The sequence below is a fragment of the Gallus gallus genome, chromosome 6 (genome assembly GCF_016699485.2).
Source record: "Gallus gallus isolate bGalGal1 chromosome 6, bGalGal1.mat.broiler.GRCg7b, whole genome shotgun sequence".
NCBI classification, from domain to species: Eukaryota; Metazoa; Chordata; class Aves; order Galliformes; family Phasianidae; genus Gallus; species Gallus gallus.
In genome coordinates this window covers 8,492,301-8,511,310 of record NC_052537.1, presented here as the reverse complement: position 1 = coordinate 8,511,310, position 19,010 = coordinate 8,492,301, and the positions used below count along the sequence as shown (strand labels likewise).

At 46.8% G+C, this 19,010-nt stretch overlaps 1 protein-coding gene across 3 annotated transcripts in view; it reads right to left on the bottom strand.

Annotated features, from left to right (window-relative positions):
• Positions 1 to 19,010, bottom strand: part of JMJD1C (jumonji domain containing 1C) — a 164,191-nt gene that overhangs the window by 137,136 nt on the left and 8,045 nt on the right. The window contains exon 1 of one of the 3 annotated variants that reach the window (XM_040702360.2): positions 9,632 to 9,950. The exons of 1 other annotated variant lie outside the window; for it this stretch is intronic. In XM_040702360.2, the coding sequence (XP_040558294.1) occupies positions 9,632 to 9,781 (150 nt within the window). In that variant the 5' untranslated portion in view covers positions 9,782 to 9,950. Of the gene's footprint in view, positions 1 to 9,631; positions 9,951 to 19,010 lie in introns of those variants that run through there. One more of the 3 variants, NM_001199546.3, reaches the window with a different exon arrangement.

The following is a 19,010-nucleotide window of genomic DNA, read 5'->3' as shown; positions in this document are numbered from 1 at the left end:
CTGTTGGAGCCCTCATAACTAACACAATTCAATTGCAGCCTTAGTTAAAAATCAGCTGCAAGGGCAGTCAGCAAGAAGCACAAACTCAGAGTGGGCCGCATGTGCACAGACACACACACAGCCGCTTCTCCACTGCCTGCTGGCAGTCCACACCTACCGCAGGAGCAGCCAATGTCTCTAACAGAAGGTTCTCAGCAAAAATAGTAACAACTCCAAAGCTTTCTCCCCCATCTCTCCAAATGCTGCCCAACTCAGTCTTTAAACCCCTATGGGCCATTCTGCACTCCTTTGCATTGCTCGCTGCTCAGCTGAAGGCACACTTCTTAAGAGCAGGCATGCTGAGCTCCTCTCCAAGGCAGACCTCTTCTGTAAGAACAGAAGGAACAACTCATGCTTATTTCCATTCAAGTTCCGAACTTTTGCAAATACATCAGTGAACATTCCTGATCTCACAAGTTGGAGGCACCTGCAACCAGCCAGACTGCTGTAATGTGAAGCACGACTTGAAAAAAGCCATGGACCGCTGTCATTTTCCCCCAGCCAACCGACCCAAGAACCCCCTAGAGATATCAACTACATCCAAATCAACAGCAACAGCTGCAGAACTCCATTACATTCAGATACAAACCGCTGTACTTAGCTTTTTATTGCTCATTATTTTATCAGAAAAGTAACATATGGCCTCAACTTCTACTCCACACACCACATGTGAAACCGGTTGGTGAGCTGTGCCGCCATGTTATCGAGATGTGAGCCACGCTCCAATGTATCAGAAGGAGAAAACATCTAAAAAACAACTCTGACAACAGAAAGGCCATTCAACCACAAAAGACTTTTGACAAAGGAAAAGCCATGCCAGAACGTACACAGACACACACTGCCTCACTGCGACTGGGCGTTATTACAGAGCTCAAAAAATTCGGAAGTGTCAGTAAGCAATTTTTCCAACTGTCAATGGGAAGGCAGGACTTCCCATGTTAGAATACAAGAAGCTGCACCATGTTTTATGAAAGGACCACATTCAGCTTCAAAACAAACAAACAAACAACTATGGAGTTAGAAAATAAGTTACCTAACGAGTAATTCAACATAGAGCCAGATTTTTCATGTTGTAATCCATCTCGTTTGGGGCCTAACTGTCACTAGAAGGAAATCTTGTAAAAACGTATAGGAAACAAAAGGAAGAAATTAATATAGGCTACAAATATCCGAAGGAAAAACACCGTACAAAGCAGCAAATCACCTGAACCACTTTCCATTCATGCACAGATACTGAAATTTCTTTCAATTAGCCAAAATTGATTATCTTTTCAAACAAATCATGCAGAAGTTGATAAGTAACCCATTACATGGAAAAGTTAACCACCAGATTGAGAAATGGCCGTGACACCGTCTAAAAATATTCACGCCACATTCTGACCCATATACCAACGTTAAAATACAGCAGTATACAAGAGGATCAGATATATTTAGGACAGACCACCCAGATTAACAGGCAGCAAACCATAAATATTTCATTATCCTTCTCTGCATATTTTTTAATCTTCATTCACTGCTTACCTGTTATTAAATAGACCACCACCATCTAGGTTTGACCAATACTTGGTGTACTACAATATAATTGGATCCACAACAGCTTGATTGCCTTCGCTGAAATAAAATTCATCAATATACTACAGGGTAGAAAAGGTTTATGATTTAAAACTCACTTTAAATGTTACTTTATTTCCTGAAAACATTTAAATTCAACTTGACAGTATAAAATTAAATCTATCTAAAGAACCTGCAGGAAGGAAATAACACCCAGTTGCACGTCTCACTGCAGACAGCCATTTAAGATATGCAAACAAACTCCATACTTCGGAATAATCTGGTTCAGGCAGGCGCTGAGGGCTGGTAGGGACTGACACTGAATGGATATCTCCAAGTTTCCTGCATTAAGAAACAGTAAAGGAAAGGTGCCATGCTGACACACACCAGGAAGGGAGCATGGAGGAGTACAGCAGAGCTAATGGAATCATCTGTGGTGTGCAAAAGGCAAATAAGAGATGATTGTTCACTTGTACACCCAACGCAGGAATCAGAACATGTCTGAAACAGCAGCAAGTGATACTGCAAACAAAGTGCAGTTAAAGCCCGACCCATCTTTGCCACAGGATGATGTTCACCAAGATTGAAGAACGGATTCCTACAAACTCATTCAGGAAAAATCCAGCAAGGGCTATAAAACCTGAAGACCCTGCTGGATGAAGCTGCCCATCGCTACAACTGGAACAGTCAGGACATAGCAGAATTGTAGAGACAGGAGAGCTAAGTGTCATGGTGGCAGCCCATCATGTGATCATGTGATGTGGTTCTTATTCAGTCTTCCATCACAACAGCTTCTGTATTGGACTGAAATATTGGTAGCACACCACTGTTAGCTTCTAATTCTTTGCAGATCACTGTGAGCCCCAAGCCCAGCAGCCATGGAGCTCCTCCCTATGAACCACACGTCCCAAGCATCTACTCCCTCCTGCCTCTGACAGTCTAGCTGCCACGGCTGCGCAATGAAAACCTTCCAGTTCTGCTTCAGAAAGAATTATAGATCAATGAGAAATCCAGGCAAAGAACTCCACAAGGCTGCCTAGAGGAACTAAGCAGTTTAGCATTATGCATTTCCTAAGATTGTGCCGATTCATTTGTCTGTTTGATAACAGCACTGGGATTGTTTTCTTTATTTGTGCAGTAAGTTTAAGTTCTGTATTTCAGGAAAGAGAAGCCAAGAACAACAAGAAGGAAGGAAATACGCTGCAGGACTGCTTCAAAGTAAACCCCCTCTTGCCAATGTTCCTCCAACGTACAGCTTTCTCTTCCTTCCTCAGCAGACGTGCAGGACTAAGGAGATTTGTCTTGGGCCACCTGGCAACAACTCAGCAAGCCATCTCTGTTTCGCAGAGCAACTCCGGATTTTAAAGGATCATTGTATTAAACAGCCTTGTTCCATTAGCAAGAAAGAGAAACCTGGTGAGCCAACTGAACTCCTAGGCCAGCAGCATCTACACGAGCTGTCACACACAGCAACATCACTGGCAGCAAAGCCTAGCAGCAGTCATTGCAATGTCTATGGCAAATACACCGCTGATCAGAACATGCACAAAGATTAAGCAGAAACGTTATATGTAACGTTGTACTTGAGGCATCAGAGGCGTGAGCATTTTAACATATGGATGGCTTATGTTTCTCTTCTACAGACTCTATTTCACATCTCTTCTTCCAGAACTTGCCTTTGCAAATAAGCGTAGCATCAACAGACAGTGCACGATCAAGTTACAGGCTATTTTGAACACAGACTTCCGTATTCAAGCAAAATAGTTATTTATTCAGTATGAATAAGCATTCATCTATCTGCAGCACAAAACCCCTGCACGAGAGCTGAGCAGGTTAGGGCATCTAGTAGCTACTGCAATGCTCACAAAGGTATTTAAGCTAGCTTTCAACCACCTCATCAGGCCATGGATCCAACAACACTTCTCTTGGAAACACAGCCAGCTTCAGCTGCACCCGCCCTCAGCCTCCAGGTGATCCCATACCACCTCCTCAGCCCCAGCAACACCGCCTGGCATGCCATATGGTGAACCGACCAGGAAACTGTTCAGGGTTAAAAATTAAGCCAGCAGTGCCACCAAGAGAAATGTCTGTGGAACCACAGTCTCCAAAATGCCTAGAAATGTTACTATGGTAGGGTAGAGCTAGAAGCCTTAATGTTTATCCTGCAGCTCTTGTGTCCAGGAAGCACCATACAGACCAATATCAGCTTCTATATGCACACAGGCAGCTCCTGAATAAGTAGTCACGTTCCTCCATTCCACTTAATTCTGAAAAGTGGTAACAAATACATATATGTATATATATAGACACACTTACATATACGTACATATACACGTATATATTCCAAATAAGGCCATAAAGCAAAACACAGCAAGATGTCTGAGGTTCTTCTTGTTCCCCAGCTCTTATTCCATCATATGAAGTGAAAATAAATGGTATATGAGAATAACACATCAATTAAGGACAGCAACTTTCTGAATAAGTCACTATGACGAAGCAAGGTGGCTTTAGTTCAACCATGAACACAGTAATCCCCAGAAGAATCAGATGGATCACACGTATCCGTGCAGAGCATGCCTCAGCTCCCATCATGGCAAGCGAGGATGGAAATGACCGCTGCAGCAGAAGCAGATACCAGTGCCCATAGCACGAAACTGGGCAATAAAAATCACATTATGGCAGTATGTCTCTTCCAAGACAGCCTCCTTGCTATCAACTCATTAGGCAAACTTATTAGGCAATCAACAACGACCTTCTTCCAGAAGAAGCAGAAGTCCTACTGAAATGGAAGCTCAATTCTAATCCCAGCAGAGCCTCAGGACTGTTGGGGGAAGTAAGCATCTCTGCAGCTCACCAACAGCAGGATTGCAAAGCAGCTGAGCTTACTTTTGCACACATTTTAGAAGCACCACTTTCCCATCACTTAATTTGCCATCAAAGTCCTGCTGCTCTCTAGCAGGTTTTGAGATCTTGGCATCTGCACAGAACGAATGGCTCCTTACAAAGTGACTACTCACTTGTGAAAGCCCTAAGATGGCTGTGCACCAGCCCTGCTAACAGACATCCAAAGGCTGGATGTTGAAGTTCTGGAAGTGAAGTTCTGGAATTAAAAAATCTGTAATGAGAATGAGGAATAATACATTATTTGTAAGATGACTGCTTTCTGGATGAACAAAATACCCAATGCATCTCCCTGAATGCCTCCTGGAAGCTTTAAGTACAGGATCAAACCTTCCTTTTTCCATATCTCATCCGTCACCACTTACTGAGAAACTAAATTAATAACCATATAGATTAATTAACCTGTTCCCTAGATTGGGGCACCTAAATTCTGTTTGCGATTTTGATATTCAAAGAAAGCCTCAAAATCCATCAGCGCCGGTTTATTTATCTGTTGATTTCCACGTTCCAAAGCCGACGAGTACAAAAGCAAAGAGCAGGAGAGGCACAAACAGCACAGAGCGCTGAGCCCCACAGCTGGCTTCACAGGAGTGCTCCCACATGTGATCCTTTTGTGAGGTTACCAGGAAACTGGATACCAACTGCGCTAACTCTGCGAGACAGATGAGGTGACATTCACAGACACGGGATGACAAACTCAATCTTACTGGAAACACAGAGAGGAAATAGGAAGTTTTCTTTACTGCTGAGCCAAGAAAAGATTGCCCAGCCGATACGCACCATAACATACAAGGCTCTGCTTGGCTTCAGTGCTCATCCAGAACAGTAGAAACAACTGAAAATCATCTAAATCCCTGCTGTTACTTTTTTTTTTCCCTCCCTCTCATTCCAAACCCAATTCAGAACTCACGCAACACACATCCTGCAACAATATCCCTTGTCTGGATCCAGAGGCAGCAGTGATGTGATAAACCCTGGCATGTTTTTAGCATCGTCTCCCAGAGCTGGAGTAAATAACGTGACAGGCTCCTCACCAACAACTTGCTCCTCATCTTTACCCCAGATGCTACCAGAGAAACATGCGGTGTTTTTAAATCCCCCTAACCACCACCAAGCTACACACAACTACATTAAAGCATATTTCCTTATTTACTCCGTAGAATATTTTTTTGAAGATGTTCCTGCATCCTTCAGTATATTACAAGGTTAACAAGTAAAAGCTGCTGAGCATATAATTCTAAAACAGGGAACAACAAAAATATTTCATCTGCAAATGGAATAGCTCAAACACATTAAAAAACAATAATACATTCAGTTTCTCCTTAAATAGTAGCTTGCCAAAGGAAAACAGGGAACACGCAAAACATGGCACTGAAATCAACGTATGGCAGAAAAGCAGCATAACTCGCAGAAGCACAGTTCTGTGACTGTGATGAGGCCATACTGCAATCATCAGCTGTGAGCTGCCCTCACTCAGCTGCGAGAGCAAATTCCAGGCGAAAGACATGGTCTGCCTTTATTCCCTTCAGATGGCTTCAGTAGACAGACTGCATTTACAATCCCTCATTAGCAAATTACTGTAGATGAGATATTACAAAAGTATGGTTTATCAAAATTATTCATGCATTTCCCCCCACTGTCACATATAAACCGTACTGTAAATAAAAAGGAGGCATCTGCTCCGAGCCCGAAAGGCTAGGCTTTCACAAAGGATGTACATGCAATATACCTGACCGTGATGATCTACTGCTGTAATACATTGTCAGGGTACCTCTTGTCAGAAGACAGTGAGGACTCCTGAAGCACTCAATTTTTGTCTTCCGATGTGTAGACATGATGGCAGCAGAACTGACACAGTAATGAAAGCATACGGGATTACAAATCACAACATTATATTTTTATAAAGGACTGTATATTATATATTTAAAAGCCTACCTCCATTCTCTCCTAACAGAGAGCAGACAGCAGGATATGAGTATATTCCATAGACAACTGCAAACCATGAATGGTAACAGAACTCTGAAGTAGTTCCAATAAGTAAAACAATTACATGGATTTAAAATGTAAGTATATACACAAACACACACAAAACTAACACTTTTTAAGAGCAGTATTGGAAATTTTCTCTGCCATGACCATGTCCAATCTTGGCAGAAGTGACTCAATGGGCATTTTCCAACCAGTGCCCTAGAAAGCAACTCCTACAGGACAGCAGAGAGCAGGGGATCGTATGGCACTGCCCCTCCTCCTTCCTCCTGGCCGGCTCTTTCTCTGCTCTGGCTTATCGCTGCCATCAGAGCAGCACACAGACCTTTCCAGGCAGTTAGCAGTAAGGAGAAATACAATTCTTGGCTACCTCCAATAACACTCACTGTTACTTAAGCAGAAAAGCACTACGAATTCTGTCAGCAGCTACTGAAATGTATATATACACATACAGAGATGCACATTTAAAACAACCTTTATTTGCTTGTGTTTTTTCATTTGTTTTTAAACAAACACTTTTCATGCACCAGGAACGTTCAAGAACGGAAGATGAAGAGGTCTAGCTAACACAGTCTGATTCACACCATGAAAACCATCAAGAAAACTCCCAGGTTAAATTATGCACGTTGCACCTGCATAGAAAGTAGTATTTTAAAGATCTGCAAACATTACAGGATGACTAAGAAAGAGGCGTGGATTCCAAACCCAGGCAAGAAGGATTCCAGCATTTAGGAGCAAGAGCACTCATCTCCAAGAGAACCAAGAGTACTCACAGCCAGTGCACACCACATTCCCCATAGGAGTGCCCAACAGGTAAGCTGTTGAAGGCAGCACTTCCATAAAACAACAGAAGAGACACACTAGCAATTTTCTGTCTTTGTAAAATGCCTTTTTTTTTTTAAAGCCAAAGACTACATATTAGCTACATTGCAAGGGAACAACAACGTGCTTCCAGAGGATAGGAAAGTCATCTTAGAAAGATGAAAACATGTAACTGACTTCACTTCATCTTCCTACCAGGACAGTAATTTCAACTATGAAAATATTCCAGTACTTATTTATCAAAACACAGCCCTGAAACTTAGTATACCACAACTGGAGTGTCCATGTGCCTGCTGCCCAGCAGAGCGGGCGGTCCAAGCATTCAGATCTGGAGCTCCAAATGTAACAGGTTGCTCCAGCACAACCAACAAAGTTTGGGTTCCCACAGACGTGCTTCTACAAAGCCCAGTGGCCGTTTACCATCCTTAAGTACCTCCCCTGCTTCCAAGTTTGCCCACGCATCCCTACAACTCTTCACGTTGACTGAACTGTTAGTCTACGTATGCCCATTTCCAAATATTGACGCTTCAACACACGCTTTTGTTAAGCGCTCAGAGCTCTTCCACTCACCCCCAACCCCACCTTTACGCACCACCCACCCTGTTCCCCATCACCTCTCCATCTCTACACAACACTAACCAAGAGGCAGCGCTCATGAAACCAGAATGAAGAGATAACTGAGCACCAGATGCTTTGGAACCACCTCAGAAATGCCCTCCTTGTGGAGGTGGGCACTGTCTGTAATTCCATCAAGGCCATCCACCTCAGAGGGACCAGGAGCCTTCTGGTACACTAATAGAAAGCCCCTGGGCTGCAGTGAAACCGCCAGCAGGAATTACCACTTCACTCTAGTGATGAGCAGCAGAAGGGTCTGGAGCTGCTCACAGGGATGGCCACCTAAAAACAGAAGCCAATAGAAGCCAACAGAAGCTCGAAGCAGAGCTCACAGACAGTACACAGGGGACCAGCCCTGACAGAAAAATGCCACTGTTCTTCACACGGGAGCAGGGGAAGAGGCTGCTCATATTGACAAATATCAACTAACAAGAGATTAATTAGCAATGCAGAAGGACAGCCTGACCCAGGAAACTACCTGTTGTTAACAGAAGCCTCATCGCAGCTTCCTCCACCCTTTGTGATTTGTACCTGCTCCTGCCTTGGGGAGGGAGAACGGGCAACGAGACAGCCACGGGCTGTGCCCTGCGATGCTCCATTAGCCCAGTGCCAGCCTGTGGGGGCAGAGCGCTGGAGGAGAACACTGGGCCACCAAAGTTTGCAAGAGCAGCGCACACGCAGAGCGGGCAGCGTGCGGTACCTGCTGAGCCAGAGGCACAGTCCTGAAATGCTCTGGTTGAGTGCCCTTCGCTTCAGCCCTCCTTCCGGCACCTCTGCCCACAGAGTTCCCAAATTACGGCTCTGCCTTACAAATGCCAGAAAATACCTCCCTGCCCGCTATGCAGCTCTTCCATAATCGTACATGGGCCGTGGGGAGCCCTGCCCGTGCGAACAACACCAGAGCAGGCTCTACAAAGTACCGTGGGCCACGCTCGCAGAGCCAAAGCTGAGAACACGGGGCATCGGGCCACGGGCAACGCGAGTTACATCTGGAGTGCGAGGAAACAACAAACAACCCACAGTACAGTCCAGGAACGCGGCAGCGTTTCAGGTGTTGCGCGCATTCTGCGTTCCAAACAAAGCCCAAAGCCCGGGCCGTGTGGAACCGGAGCCCCAGGGAGCCCTGCCCGGCACACGGAGCGGCGGCGGCCCGGAACCCCCGGGGCCATTCGCCCGACGGCCGCGCGCCAACAGCAGCGCCGCGCCTCCCGCCGCACGCAGCGCCCCGATCCCGTCCGCAGCCCGCGGACGGCCGCCGCACCTCGCCGCGGCGCGTGCAACCGCGCTTCCAGAAGCGCCGAGCGACACAAAAGCGGGGAACGAGACGGCCCCGCGCGCCGCAGCCCGCACGGCACGGCGGGGCACGGCTCCGCCTCGCCGACCGCGCGTTCCGCGGCCGCCCCCGGGAAAGGCGGCGGTGCCCCCCGCCGCGGCCCGGACCCCGCGCCCGTAGCCGCTCCTCGGAGCGCGCAGTGACAGCGGACATAAAAGGAGCGGAAACAATGACATTCCCGCGGCCCTCCTCGCCGCCGCGTCCCCTTCGGCCCGGCCGGGCCCTGCGCGGAGCTCCCCGCGCTCGGCCCCGTCCCCCGAGCGCCCCGCGGGACCCGGCGCCGCCCGCCCTCTCGCCGCGGGGCTGTGCAACGCCGGGCCCGGCCCGGCCGCCCCCTGCCGCCGCCGCCGCCGCCCCCCGCCTCGGCCCCGCGGCCCCGCTTACCGCCAGGTCGGGGCTGTGGGAGTCCCGCTGCGAGACGGCGCGGATCACCCCGGCCCGCCAGCGCCCGCTCTCCGCCGGCTCCTCGCCGCCGCCGACGCACAGGAACCGCTTCCCCACCAGCTCCGGCCGCGTCTCCACAGCCACCGCCATGGCCGCCGCGCAGCGCCGCCGCCGCCGCCGAGCCCGCTCCGCCGCCCTACGGGCCGCCCATGGCGCGCGGCGGGGGCAGCGCGGGGCTCTTCCCTCAGCGCGGTGGGTCCGCGCCCCTCGGCCGGGCCGCGCCGGGGGCCGCTCCGCCGCTGCAGCGCGACGCAAACACCGCGGGGCGGGGGAGGGCCGGGGGCGCGCGCTCCCTCCCTCCCGCGCTCGCTCACCGCCGCGCTGCGGCCCCGACCACTCCGCCCACGCAGCCCACTGCCATGGCGACCGGCGCCACGCGCCGTCTCCCTCCGCCAGGCAGCGCGAGGGGAGGGGGCGAGCGGCCGCCGCGCGGCAAAGAGTCCGGCGGCGCTCGGCCGCCGCGCCCGGCCCCGTCGGGGCTCCCGGATCCGGGGGGGGGACGCCGAGGGGTGCTCCGCGCCCGGCACGGCCCCGGCGGCCGTCACCTGCCCGGCGGAGAGAGGAGAGAGGCCGGGCGGCGCGGGGCGGTCCCCCCGAGCCGCGGAGCGGGGACACGGCGCCTCCGCAGCGCCCGTCCCCGGGAATACCGCGGGTCCGCCGGGCGCCGACACGCGCTCGGCGCCCGGTCCTGCAAAAGGGCTGCGGGCACGGCCCCTTCCCGAGGCTCTGCCCGCCTCTGGCCCCGGGCTGCGTGCGTCCTACGGAGGGGCAGCGCTGGGGGCTCGGACACCGGGCGCGGGCCGGGGCGCACCGTTCTGGAAGCCGAGCACCGGGAGCCCGGGTGCTGCTGGCACAGCCGCTTCACGGCTTCCAGTTCGAGACTGGATCCGCAAGCTGCGCCGCCGCCTCCTCTCCCCCCCGGTTTAGCTGTGTGTTAGCTAAGAGGCCAAGCATCCATCTTTCCTACTGCCGGCACCGGGCTGTATGGGAACGTTTATCCCTCACCAGCTGTTAAAGGCACGAACTCGGCAGCCCCCAGCACACGGATCGCCTTGGCCCACAGCACCCAGTACCACCGCCAGGCGCTGAGCATAGCGTGCCTCCACTCAGAGCTCCGGCTCTGCCACAGAGCACGGCCTCATTATGCAGCGGTTCATCCCCATTCGTTGTTCTACTCGGCCCGCGTAGTAATGCTGAGACTGCGTTTGAAGGTATTTTCCATCCTATTACTGAGCAGTGCAGCTCTTGTGAACTCCTGCTCCCTGTACCGGCATGCCTGCTTTCAATAGGGCAGGTTAATGATCTCTCATCTAATGCTGGAAAGCAAATTTGAATAGTGCACTTTGTGAAAAATAGATTGCGAGGCGAGAGCAATCATTCACAAGTGCCAGCCCAGCACATTCCCATATATTTCAGTGGAACGAATAACTTCTGGTACAAGAGAAGTTAATTAAAGAAAGAGGACTACAAGAAGTACTGGAATATTTCACAAGACGTAACATTTATGTAAGAACCCAGAGCTGCCTGGCACCACCTTGGCAGCAGGCTGGGGATGCGTCCCATGGAACTTGCAGAGGAAAAACACAGCAGAATGAGCCCTTCATCCACACTGGAAGGTAAGGCTACCACTGACCAAACAGCCGCAGCCTTGCAGAATGAGCAAAATGGCACCCACGTAAGTATGGAGCGCTTCATGAATAAGTAGTATAAAAAGCACTTAGGAGGGCAACTAAATAAGTATTCATCATGTCAAAACTCTTTATAGTTTTATTAGATTCCCTCTTGCTTAGCCAAAGAGTAATTTGAGATTATTACTGAATTAGACACTTAAGTAGATTACATTAATGTGCAACAAACCATCAAATATGCCAAAAAAGCTGAGTTACACGATTCCAATTGGCTAAGCTTGTGAATTTACCATAGAATACTATGAAAACTAGAATGCTTCTCCACAGAATATTAAGAATCAAATATGGTTTTATTTGTTCCCAATCAATCTGGTGTCATCACCTCACAAAGCGATGACACCACAATAAAGTTCCAGCACAGTTCAGAATGAATATGACATCAATGCTTAGGTGTAAGTTTCAGCACTCAGTTCCCAGATGCCAAGCGAGGCCAGCAGGACCTCTGCCCAGCTCCCCAGCACACCTCCCAGCACCTTCTTTGCTTCCTCCTTTTCACCATCCATCTCCGCAAGGAGCTGGAAACAGCAAGCAAGAGGTGCTGAGTGCTTGGCGTGCAGATAAATCAGCTCCAGCCTCCAGCTGCAGCAGAACTTAAAGCAATGGTGCTGTGCTGGGGCCTAAGCCCTGAAGATGCAGAGAACAGCTTGTAAATGTTCTCTGCTCTATCATAACACGCTGCAGTAGGATTTCTTCCTGCCTGCCTCAGAAGCCTTTGCAGGAGTCAGACCAATTAGCCACCCCCCTTTCAAAGCAGTACCTCCTCTACATCCTTGACGATTGTTTATGCAAATACTTGAACTGAAGATTTTAAGTATCATAACCTGTAGAAAGAAAGGATTAAGGGCAGTGTGGATTGATGCATCTTCCGAAGAAAATGGCAGAAAGAGGCCTCCTCTCAATTTACTCCAAGGGGCCAGAGAAATCATCCTCCCTGAGCTCAGCAGCAGCACTCGGAGACAGGCAACACCAAAACAGAGCCAACGTTATCAAGCTTGGAGAATACCAAACAAAATCCAAGTGAAATGTCTCAAAATCCGGAGATCAGAAGGAGTTACAACAAGCTCTCCCATGACTGCACTTCACTGTCTCTGCAGCTTCTCCCTACTAAATAAATAAATCATGATTTGTTTGGGCAGATGCTCTTTCTTCCTCCAGATTTCCAGAGCTATGGGGACTCAGAGCCAAGTATCAGACCAGCGAGCCCAACGGGCTCAGCCGTGCCCCTCTCTGCACAACCCAACTCAAACTCACTCGAGCTCTTGCCATTTCTATGCAATCCCTGCCCTGCCTCAGGCGTTGGGAACTATTTCCTCTTGATCTGCGGGTGCTTCTCCCTTCTCAGCCCACTTCCCACCTCAGCATTCTGTGACTGCAGTGCTTGAGGCTGAGCCCCAGGGCAGGGGGTTGCTCTTAGGGGAAGCTCTCCTGTTGCACTTACACCCTGCCCCGCTGCAACTGAGTGACATAGGTGCCAAAATTTACAGGCAAAGTGGAAAAAAAATGTTCAGCCATCCCCAAAAAGAAAAGTGACACTGATGCTAGATATGGCTTGCTGAGGCAATCCTTTCTCACCCAAATATAACCAACATTTAACACCTGAGCCCACCTGAGGGAGGCAACTCTGTCCTGCCACAAAGGGATAAGACTCAGAAAGTGAGGGATACAAAGATTCAGTTCTCTTCTATCCTTTCAAGCAATGAGAAAAGCTGTTTCCATGATCTTGAAATCAAAGCATCTTCCATCTTTTGCTGTAATTGAAAAGACATTAATGGTGCTGTTTCTATCTTCAACGAATGGATTCTAGAGCTATTTACCCCAGTTCAGCTGGACATTCAATCACCTGAAAATGCTGTCATGCATGGAACATTATTAATGGCATCCTTCAGTGTCACAGACTGCTAAATTCCTTATTTATCCCCACGTATTTTCAATTCCCCATCCCTGAAACTATATACGCAGGCCAGTTGCAAAATTAAGATCTTTACAAGGTGCTATTTCTAACCTTCAAGTTGAAGTACAGCACAGCCTGCATAGGCAGTAATTGCACCTTCTGCATACAGATAAACACTACATTTAGAAATGGCTATTTCCACTTTACAGCAAGAAACATTCACTAAGAAAGGGAAAATGACTTGTCGCAGTCACAACTCCTAAGGGGAATGGATGTTGAATCAGCTCTCCCTAGAATTCTGTGGTGTATGCTTTTAGATCCATTTTATGTTTCCTTGGAAGATAACAAATGTCACTTTCCTCTGAATGTGTAACTTACCGGAGATTCAGAAAGTCACATCTCGTTTCCAAAGGCTCACCACTAGCAAATTAAGAGTCTATACTTAGTAGCAGTTTTCATCATTCAGTTTTTTGAAGTTTCTCAGCTAGAAAATACACAGGCAAGAGAAAAGCTTCCCCCCATGTAAATAGCAGCCTTTCCCCTCCAAAACTAACTTTGGTCTTTAACTACCTTACCATTATCTTCTACAGAGAGTCCAAGGGCTGCTCTTAATGCATCCTATAGAAAAATTTCTTCTGTAAACGCATAATTGAATAGAGAGATAATCCTAAAGCAGCCCATCCTTGAGAATAGGACATAGATCCAGGTAAAAATAAACAAATAAATAAAAAATGTATCCCTATTTAAAGGCATCTATTTAATGCAGGTGCAGAAAGAAATGCAAAAAGTGCAAAGATGCATCGCAGAAGAGATGAGTGTCATGGGACTAACACCCGGTACAGTGACTCACTGCTACTTATCTCTGATTGTCTGCAGCTGCAGCTCCATTCAGAGCTGCTGGCTGACCAATCCTGATCCTTTCCTGGGCCTCAGATTTCTTACTCGTAAAAGGGCTGCAAATTTATTGCAATGTTTACACTGCAGGTAAATACACCACCACTCTCCACACCCAGGTATTGCCTGCAGGACTTCCTCAATGTTGTCCTAGCCGTGACTAGGGCACACAAAGGAGGAAGATTTCAGCTTATTGCGTTTGCAAATCACTCCAACCACAGCCGCACTAGAAAGCATTGCAATTCACATGGTGCTGCTCTATCAGTGCTGACGACATGCTGTGGGGTTGTTTTACAGTGAATTTGCAACCAAGATGAAAACAAAATATGCTCTGACTCTAGCCTTTCTTTCTTTTCCAGATAATGAGGTGTACGGTCACAGCTGCTGAGTCACGGCCTGAACCACTGATTGAGCACCTGGGGAAAGGACTCGGTCAGTCCTGGGAGCGCAGGTGCAGGCAATTCAGCTGTGTGACCAGAAGGGGTGGAGCCTGGCTGCACCTCTCTTAGATCTCATTTAAGGGCTGCCCTCTACTGGTGAAGGATCTCTGGGTGGAGGTCGTTTGGTTGGTCTTGGAGCCTTTCCTGGGAGCCTAGATCTTTGGAGACAGGTGAGCACCTTTGCTTTCCTGTAAAATATCATCCTATTGATACTGGTTCCTTTGCCATTACGTTCCTGTACTGTCCTTCCACTGCATTAATCTTTCTGATTGTAACATGAGGAATAACTAATAGATGAATGAGCAAATGGAATAAGTAGTAGAATCACAGAATGGTTTGGATTGGAAGAGACCATAGAGTACTTCTTGCCCAACTGCCCTACTAAGGCCAGAGACATTTTTCATTTGATCAAAGCCCTGTTCAACCTGATATTGAATGCTTCCAGTGAAGGGATGCCCACAACTTAAATATAGACTTCTGTGGATCCCCTTCCTCAAAAATTTGTTGACATCTGAAGGTATTAACCACTCCATCTGCCTACTCAAACCTAAGTTGTCTAAGGTCAGTGTTTCACTGCTGCTAACAGTGCATCAGGTAGCAGCATAACTATGGAAATACCTGTTTAATACAAACTTCTAAAGCACTAACTTCAGGGGTTATCTAGAGTGTATTTTTACTTAGTGCTATGTAACATCTAAACCTTGTTTGTTGTTATCTCTTTGCTGTGAGAAGGCTTTGAAAATGAGCTGATGGACAGAAGTAAGAAAAAAAAAAACTTGTGAAAGCAATTTTTCTGTATGGGAAGCACCCACCCCAGGTTAACGTGTATTGGTCACTGGGACTCTCTGTAGAAGAATTTCATTGTGTGATGATTTAATGACGCCTAAGTAATCACTTTATAATTACCGCTAAAATGAATGTATCCATTCTAGTTGAATTAGGAGCTAGACCAGCGCATTTATCCTCACTGGAGGTGACCAATATACTATGTGAGACCCTGACTAATAAAGGCAACACAGGGAAAGGAGGAACTATTACAGTTGACTAAAGCCTTCTGTTTCAACTGAATGCGTGAACTGTTGTGAGCACCATCAACAACTCTGACTCAGGAGGCAGAATCTTTCAAGCTTGATTAATACTCTACTTAAATCTCAAATTAAGCTTCTCATGCACCTTAAAATAACAACAAAAGGTCAGTGTTAAGGACTGTGGCATTGTCCTCATACACGTAACTTCCTCCCTACCGAATTTCTCCAGTTTACTCACAAATTGCTGGGGCTGTGACATTTCTGGAGGTCTTTGCTGATAGCAGCTTAAGGTTGAAATTATTTGGATGTTAGTATTACTCTGACATAACTAAAACAGGTAACGGTTAAGTAAAGATATAGCTTAGCATACTACTGCATGATACGCTGTAAAAAACTAATTAGATATTTGGAAGGCTGGGAAAACTCCATATCCAAGATGGGAGATAGCTGAGCTTAGTTATCTCTAATTATGGGCTAAGTAGGAAAAATTAATTTAAAATTACTGATGAGTACTCCTTGTTGGGTGAGGGGAAACAGAAGCGTCCTGTCTTTCTGATATCAAGTAGAAAGAAAAGTTCCTAGACAGCCATTTAAAGAAAAGAGTTCCTCTAGCTAATGCCTTTTTTTAAAGGTTCAATACTATCTTTTCTCCTCAGTGCCTTTGTTCTGTTTCTCTTAATATCACTCTTTTATTGCTGTTATACAGATTCCTTTGCATTTTTTTAATGTAATAGTATTACTTTTGATATATCATTAAAGGACAATGTCTTGATATCATCTTTGTCCAAATCAGTAACTATGACATGTGGTAACTACCATTTAACTAACTCCTTATATTGCTATTTTTATTCATGAAATGATAGTTCTTTCTTCATGCCAGCAGACTAGCTCAAAATTGAATTAAAAATGATTCGTAGATCTCTTTCTTATATTCCAGACTTGTTAAGTTTCTGTGTCGGGAAAGGCAACAAATGAGAGTTGTGTTCTACAGCTCAGTAATAGCCATTATTTAATAATATTTACCTGTTTGGTAGAAGTTTCCTTAATATTTCCTAGTGCACAGGATGCAGGCAAAGAGTGTGACTGATTCCACGCTGACTGAGCAATTGGGTTTCCTAATTTTTTCTGGCCCTGTTACCAAATTAAAACTATCAGAAATTTTCTACTGAGCCAGTAACATCTTCATTTAATTTGCTGTTCTCACTTAGGAGTGTTCAAAGGTCTATCGGTTACATTTGTTCAGGCTATACTGAAAACTAGCTCGGAAAGGGAATTGATTTAAGACTGCCCTTACTGCAAGAACAGTAATGAAACATTACATCTTATAATGACAGACTGAAAGGTGCAGACCTACAGGAACAGGGAGATGAGAAGGAGCTTGATTGTAGTCTTGGGTTTAAGAGGAGATGATTGTTTGTTGCTGTGCCATTTAATTCAATAGAAATTGCTGCAGAGTCACCGAGTAGTTCATGTTGGAAGGGACCTTTGGCAACTGTCTAATGCAAGTCCTCAGAGCAGAGTCACCTACAGCGGGTTGCTCAGGGACTTGTTCAGTCAGGTTTTGAACATCTCCAAAGCTGGAGACTTCACAGCCTCTCTGGGTAATCTGTTGCAGAGTGTTCCACTGCTCACACAATGAAGTCTTGCTCTCAAATAAGATTTCCCATATTTCAGTTTGTGCCCATTGTCTCTTGTCCTTTCACTGGCCATCACTGACAAGAGCGACCCTTTCTTTTCTAGTCCATTTTCTTTATTCCAGTTTTCCACACCTTTAAAAATTCAAGCAACTACTGTTATTCGTATTAATATCTTCAAGCCTACATCATACAATAATTATTGATCATATAGTATCATAGAACCATAGAATGGCAGCGGTTGGGACCTTAAAGGTCACCGAGTTCCAACCCCCTGCCACAGGCAGGTTGCCAGCCACCAGATGAGGCTGCCCAGGGCCCCGTCCTAACTGGCCTTGAACACCTCCAGTGATGGGGCATCCACAGCTTCTCTGGGCAGCCTGTGCCAGTGCTTCACTGTCCTCTGAGGGGGAGGGGGGGGGGGGGGGGGGGGGGGGGGGGGAAGAAATTTCCCCTCTTTTAGTTTAAAAACATTCACCCTTGTCCTATTGCTATCAGACTGTGTAAGAAGTTGGTATCCCTCCTGATTATAAGCCCCTTTTAAGTACTGGAAGGCTGCAACAAGGTCTTCTCAGAGCCTTCTCTAGACTGAAAAAGAGCAGCTGCTTCAGTGTTTCTTTGTAGGAGAGGTGCTCCAGTTGTATGATCATCTTCATGGCCTTCTTCTGGACTCACCCCAACAGCTCAGAATCTTTCTTGTGATGGGTTCCCCGGGCCTGGACGCAATACTCCAGATGGAGTTATTCACTTTATCTGGCCACATCCACTGCCCTGAACTATCTTGCATAGCTTCTCACCCTGGATGCTTGCAACATCTGTCCTTACTGCTTCCCAGCTGTCTATGCTCCTTCAATCCTACTGACTCTCAAGACTGGACAACACAGAAGCACAGATCTGTTTTTATGGTCTACCTTGCCAAAGCTCACCCAGCAGATAGCTCTTGTCCTCAGCAAACCAGCTCTGTGGTTACAGGCATTAACCAGGGAGTTACTCGTCTCCCTGAAGTCCTAACTACAAGTCAAGGACAAAAATTTAGACATGCACTTGTTCTGTTGCCAAAGCATCAGTTGACAGTAAACGTGATTGAATTGGGATAAACATGACAGGATAGAAGGATCTGTGGAGTACCAGTACTCCACAGTACTTCAGTACTTGCAAGTATTTGCCTTGCTTTTACTTCTAGTGTAAATGATGCGAGATCATGCTTCTTTGTATGATTATTCTTCCTGTTGTTTAGGACTTCTGGACCTGGAATTTCTATTCATTCTAAGAAACGAGTCTTTTCAAAATTGTACCTGTGCAAAGCACTTGTCTGCTACTGTCCAGCAACATTTTATGGAATGATATTCAAAAAAGCTCAATACAGTATCTGCTGAAGAAATTTGAATGAGTATTTTCTAGCATTTTAAGTGCATGCAGGACACAATTGCACGAGGGCTCTTCAGGAGACATAGCTCCCTTCCTTGAGTGATCTGAAGGTAGCCTTGCTCTTAGTACCAAATCCTAAATCCACAAACTCGTTGGTTGCTGAAGTACTGTACTAATGACTCACATCTACATCTATACTTAGATACTGATCATGCTTCAGGAGTAATAGGCTGAAATACTAGTGGGCTCTGGCAATAGAAATGGCTGAAGATGACAAATAGAAATAAAAATAAATCTTTGTGTCCTAAACATCTATTTGTCTCTTCCTTTTGTATTTTTCTTTCAATCACAATGCAGTTTCAAGAGAACTTTGCTA